This window comes from Macrotis lagotis, chromosome 2 (genome assembly GCF_037893015.1).
Source record: "Macrotis lagotis isolate mMagLag1 chromosome 2, bilby.v1.9.chrom.fasta, whole genome shotgun sequence".
NCBI classification, from domain to species: domain Eukaryota; kingdom Metazoa; phylum Chordata; class Mammalia; order Peramelemorphia; family Peramelidae; genus Macrotis; species Macrotis lagotis.
The window spans coordinates 105432750-105438999 of NC_133659.1; the positions used below are offsets into that span (position 1 = coordinate 105432750).

The 6250-nt window shown below is 43.8% G+C and overlaps 1 protein-coding gene across 1 annotated transcript; it reads right to left on the reverse strand.

Moving 5' to 3' along the window:
- Nucleotides 1-93: 93 nt before the first annotated feature.
- On the reverse strand, nucleotides 94-6009 carry LOC141511931 (NUAK family SNF1-like kinase 2). Its single transcript, XM_074220900.1, is given in 6 exon segments — nucleotides 94-1289; nucleotides 1292-1498; nucleotides 1501-1752; nucleotides 3496-3628; nucleotides 3987-4106; nucleotides 6001-6009. Coding segments are annotated over 6 exon segments (1317 nt in total). The 3' UTR covers nucleotides 94-693.
- Nucleotides 6010-6250: the final 241 nt, after the last annotated feature.

The following is a 6250-nucleotide window of genomic DNA, read 5'->3' on the forward strand; positions in this document are numbered from 1 at the left end:
TGCTTATAACAAAATATACATTTTTATGAGGATATTTTTTTCTTTTAATGGGTGGGGAAGTAGGGTGTGTATGTGTGTGACTAAGAACAGGGCTCATGCTTAGGCAGCTTGGGAAAGGGGGAAGAGATGTGAAGCTCTCCTCAGGAACTATGGAGGAACCTCCCCTGTGCCCAGGAAAGTACCAGAGACACCAAGGCCATGACACTGTAAAAGTCACAGAGGCACAACAATGGGTGCCTTATTTCAATTTTGAAGTTCAAGCTTGAATTCATTTCTTCTGAAGACTTGACTTTGGATTTCTTCCAAGCCTACTCAATACCTCTCCTCACACTGGAATGATAGGGTCTCCTAGTGGAGGTGGATTCAGTTGTATAGTCAGTCCTCACTTGGCATATCAGAAAGAGTTGGCCACTTGTAGATTATCCATTCAGACGTTTTTGGCCACCTGTCTTCCCATCCCCTTCCTATTGGTGGTGTCTAAGACGTATAGTTTAAAGGGGAGATCTCTAACCCTCACCTCACTTTCTTCCCTTCCCCTCCTTAGGAGGGCATAAGCCCAAGTCCCTTCAGCTTCTGTGATGGACGATGACCTCAGTCTACAAGGCAGTCCCTTCTGAGGTGGAGGTATGGCAAAATGTTTGAACTTTCTTTAATAGACACAAGGGATGGGGTAAATTCACTGCTTTCCCACCCTCAACTGAGTTTCATACCAACGGCCAATGCTTGCCTATATATCTCAGTAACCTCTTGACAGTCTGACAGGGAGAAACAACTGTCAGCAAGGGGATCCTGCCTCCATCGCCTAAGCCTTGAGCCAGAGCCCTGGGGTGCTGACTCCTCTAAGCCTATTAGGTCATCCACAGATACACAACCACGCAGAGTCAGCTTCGGGTTAGGTAAACGATCTGGTAGGTCAAGCTGGTCAAAGGACTCTGTGGACAGGATGCTGTCCTCGCTCACGGCTCCTGAGGGGCGGGCAGCCCGAGTAGAAGAGAGGACTGGGGCTAGCTCATCCAGAGAACCAAAGACAGCTAGTTCCTGAGAAGCCCCTGAGAACTTGCCATTATATTTGAGGATGCCCTTGCGATGGAGGGGTAGCTGTGGGGGTCGTGAAGGCTCCCTGACAGTGGGGTAGTTGTTCACAAACACATCACCTGCATCCAAAAGGTCCCCTGAATCACTTGGTTCAGGGGAAGAATAATACCCTGATTCCCTCTGCCGAGGTTTCTTAAGAATCCCCTTCTTGGGTAGTGCCAGGGCAGTGTGGTTGAGATTGATGGGGGCCACGGTGGCTCTGGTGTTGGCTCCCCTGAGTTCTCCCTCTGTCCCTCTAGGGGAGATACCACCTTCTTCTTGAGAATCCCCTTGGGCAGCTTGAGAATGCCTTTGCCTGGGCTAGGGGAGGCCTCTGCGGGCACATTCCCTTGGAGAGACTGAGCCATGTCATTCTCCTTGCGAGATTTCTTAAGTGAATGCTGGCGCTCTAGCCCAGTTCCACTGTTGTATGCTGCTTGAAGAAACTACACACCTTGGCACCATTTTCTAGAAGGGGCCGGGAGGAGCGGCGGAGCCAATCTGCTACTGTGGCCCGGGGGCAGTCTCCCCCTGGAGTTCCACTTTCTTGAAATGCCTCCTGCTCCCCAATTGGCAAAGCATAGCCCCAGTTGACCCACCAATGGCTGGCCACATCCTCCAAGGTGGCCCTGCGGGTGGGGTTTACCATTAGTAGCCATCGGATCAGTCCACAAGCATCTGGAAAGTAGAAAAAGAAAGTGATGGAATCAACAGAGCATTCCAAGAAAAGGTATCTGATGTCCCTTGATGGTGGCCTCTCCCCTATCTCTTCTCACCCCACCCCGATGAATATTAATCCTGTTTGGGGTAGGTGGTGCAGCAGATAGAACACAGATCCTGGAGTCAGGAGGAAGTGAGTACAAATCCAGCCTTGTATATTTGCTAGCTGTGTGAAGACTCTGGGCAAGTCTGATTGCTTTAAAAAAAAAATTCTAACCTGCTGACTCTGGGTAAGTCTGATTGCCTTAAAAAAAATTCTAACCTGCTCTTGGGTACTTATTATCTCCCCTATTAGAATGTAAGCACCTTGAGAGAAGAAACCACCTCCAGAGCCTAGCAAACAATAAGCACATAATAAATGCTCATCAACTGAATGAACTTGTCCATCCTCTCTTTCTCAGTCTCTGACATTCTTCACTTCACTCCTTTCCTGCCAGGTCAGGTGTTCTTCAAACTTCACCTTCTGAAGGTAACTTCCTTGGCTTGAGTTCTTCATTCCACACCTGAACCACTCAGCATGTAAGTGCTCCAGTGTGGACTGCTATTTTAGCCCCTAATCACTGTTGATTTGTTAGTGTCCTGTTTCCTATGTGTGTCCATATTACACTCAGGTTCTCAAGGACTTTTGTTATCTATGATACCCCTTTCCTGACCTTCTGCCCCCTTAGTGGCTGGGGCAGCACTTTGTACAAAAAAGTGGCCATTAGGTCTTGTTGCTGACATAATTCTTTTTCCAGGAAAGAGGTACATGCACATATTATGAAATACAAAATAATTCCTCAGGAGGAAGAAGGCAGTAGGCCTTCTTTGGACTCTCCCTCCTTCCAACTGAAGGGGGCCTCAATTTTTAAAATCATAAATAGGAAGTAGAATACTATTAGGCAGTAAGAAATGATGAACAGGTAGATTTCAGAAAAACCTGGAAAGACTTGCAGAAACTGAAGCAAAGTGAAAGAGCAGAATCAGGAAAAGATTGTACACAGTATCAACAACATTATGTGATGATCAAATAGGAATGATTCAGTTCTTCTCAGCCACACAATGAACCAAGACAAGTACAAAGGACTATCAAAGGGAAATGCTGTCCACATCCAGATAAAGAATTGATAGTCTCTGAATGCAGATCAAAGCATAATTTTTCACTTTATTCTTTCTTGTGGGTTTTTTCTTCTGATGTATTTTTTCTGCTACACCCAACTGTGACTAATATGGAAATGTGTTCTACATGATAGAACATGTATAACCTATATCCCAATTGCCTACCATTTTAAAAAAGAGGGAAGGGGGAGAGAGGGAGAGAAATCTTGGAAAAAGGAATGCTAAAAATCTTCTTAATGTGTAACTGGAGGGAAAAAATAGAATACTACCAAACTCAAAAAAAAATGAATAGGAAGAATCAAGCAAGCTATTGGAAAGAACTTTCCCAACCAAATATGGGAAAGCATTGGACCAAGGAAGGAGAGTGACCTATAATCCCATTTTCCTTTGAGATATTTCCATTTTCTGAAATATTGACAGGTCTTTTGAAGGGAGTGAGAGATAAGATGATATCTGAAATGGAGACTGATATCTGAAACCTCTCCATTTACAGTCATTGTGAGTTACTCCTCCACCCTTCTCTCTTTTTTACTAAGGGAGTCAGAGAGAGGAAGGTGCTTTACTAAGAAAATCCAGCACAGCTGTGGCTCTCATGCTACTCACCAGAAGGCTTGGAGGGTTCCCGATATTCCCCATTGCTGATCTGTTTCACAAGGCTCTTATAATCTTGTCCATCAAAAGGCATCATGCCATGTACCAGAATGTAGAGCAGAACACCCAAAGACCAGCTATCCACCTGACAGTGAGAGAGAGTCATTGTTGACAGGGAATACTCAATCAACCTTCCCATCCCTATGCCAACCATAGATCTAAGGAAAAGAAATACCTTTGGGCATACTGGTTTTATTTTTAGGGCCACTAGTAGGCACCCTTCCTTCCCTTGCCTCTGTAAGGTCACAAAGCAGATTTGAGGTGGATGGAGCCCTTACTCCAGCTTAGTATCTGTCCCCAATTCTAATACCCCATGAGTGTCATCTCTACTTCTGAAGCAGGCTAAGGACTCATGTTTCTCTCTGGGTGTCACCAAACCAGACCAAGACTCCAGGAAGGCAATGGAATCCTAAAGGAGGCCAAAGGCTTTGGGAGTTACTCACCTCTGGACCCATGTAGGGCTTCCCATTGACAATCTCTGGTGAAGCATAGAGGGGGCTCCCACAGAAGGTCTGCAGGAGCTTGTCCTTGTGGTAGAGGTTGGAGAGGCCAAAGTCTGCAATCTAGGGGATTCAGATAAGAGGTTTTGAAGTTACATGGAGGTCCAGGCTGGAGACAGCTTTTCCACCTTACCCCTCTCCAGCAGGCTCTGATCCCTTTTCCTATCCACTCCACACTGGACATATCCATTCAAAACATAGACCAGGCCCTTTGACCCTTGGGATTCGGCTCATCATCTCAAGGGGTTAGTAACTACTGCATTCAGCCAAGAATATCCTCAGCAAGGGGGTGTTTGGGGAGGGGAGTATGTTAGGGTTCCTTCTTCATCTGTACAATGAGGAGATGGATTGCATGAATTCCAAGATCATTTTTTGGAACTCTAAATCTATGATCTTATGAAACCTTTGGTAGCTTTTAGAGCCCTCAATGATCTTTAAGCATCTGAGTCCATAATTCATGTATTGCTGGGGGATGGCATAAGGTGAATGCTGTCTGGTGCTTGCACCATTCTTCAGACATTCCAATTATTAGTCTCCTTTCCTCCAACCTAATAAGCCACTGAGGGAAGAAAAGGGACTCGAACTCCCTAGACCCTTGTCTTTCTTAGCATAATACTGAGCACAAAACAAGACCTCTAAAAGGAGGATCTGGAAGAGTGGAGGTGGGGACAAGTATGGAAGGGGAGGAAGAAATAGTCTCTTTATATTTAAACCAAAAGGCCTTGACCTTAAGAGAGTCCTTGGTTACTGATTAACCCCACAAACATAAGCTGTCTAGCTTTGCAGTAAATAACTCATTTCTCTCTCACTGCCTGAGACACAAAGGGGTGTGGTAGGATGGTCTGTTAAAGAGTTATAGGCAGGAGACACGACTCTAGTTTCTATTAAAATACTTTAGAAGAGGAACACATTGAAAAATTCTCACTTAAATAAACATGTTATGCAAAATTTTTAGTTCTAGAAAGACCCTGAAATATTGTGAATTTGAATAAAATTGGCTGTTTCATTTTTTAAAATAACAGTTACATGCACACATTAATGGGTGAACTCTGCATACTCTTCACTTAATAATTAATCATATCATTCCCATAATCAATACATACTAGAGGTTCCCTATCACTTCTAGGATCAAATAGAAAAATCTGATGTTCATAGCTCTTCATTAACCTAGCCCATCCCCCACTTTTCTAGTCTTCTCACACCTTCCAACCCCCCAACCTCCCCCGCCTACCATGTGCTTTTCATTCCAGTAAGGCTAGTCTCCTTACTATCCCACAAACAAGATACTGCATCTCTTGGCTCCAGGCATTTTCTTTAGCTGTCTCCCATGCCTGGAATTTTCTTCAACTTTGCTTACTGGCTTCTCTGGTTTTCTTCAAGTCCCAGCTAAAATTCTACCTTCTTTCAGAAACCTTTCCCAGTCCTTCTCATATCTAATACCTTACCTTTGTGATTTCCTGTTTTTCCTACATATGGCTTTTTTGTTCTACTTTCTTTCTTTCTTCTTTTTCTCCTTTAGATTGTGAGTTCTCTGAAGGGAGGGTCTTTTGCCTTTGAAACCCTGGAGCTAATTACAGTGCCTGGTGATGCTTAACAATGCTTACTAAATATACTTAATAAATGCTTACTAATTAGATGTCACACTCTAGCTAGAGGTACTTTTCATCCAATTTGTTTTTCTGGTATAGATAGTTTGGTCAAAATCTTAAGCAGTTAAAGATCTAATCCAGTAGACCCTGCAGTGTTCCACCATTTACAGGTACCAGCATGTTATCCAAAACCAGGAGCATTTGGAGAATCTAATTGTACATGAGATCTCTCTTCAAATGTCCTAGATCCTCCAAGATTCCATCGGCCTTGGGATTCCACCTTCATCACCACTCTGTCTCTCTGATTAGAATATGGAGTCATGAACCCCAAGTTAAGAATGCTCAGCTTAGAATATTTCATTTCTCACCTGTGTCATTTTGGACCTTCTTTAAATTTTCCAACATGCCCCTCTCTATGGGGTAGTTCCTTCTGTTCTCCCCCGCCCCTTTACTTTTCAACTTCAGCACTTAACATGGTTCCTGGAACTTAGTATTCATTTAATGTCTATTGATTAATTCATTAAAATTTGGGAAAACCTTCTCAAACCTAACCAAACATCAGAGAATCACAGGGAAAACTCACTAACATAACAAATGAAGGCAGAGCCTTCAAACATA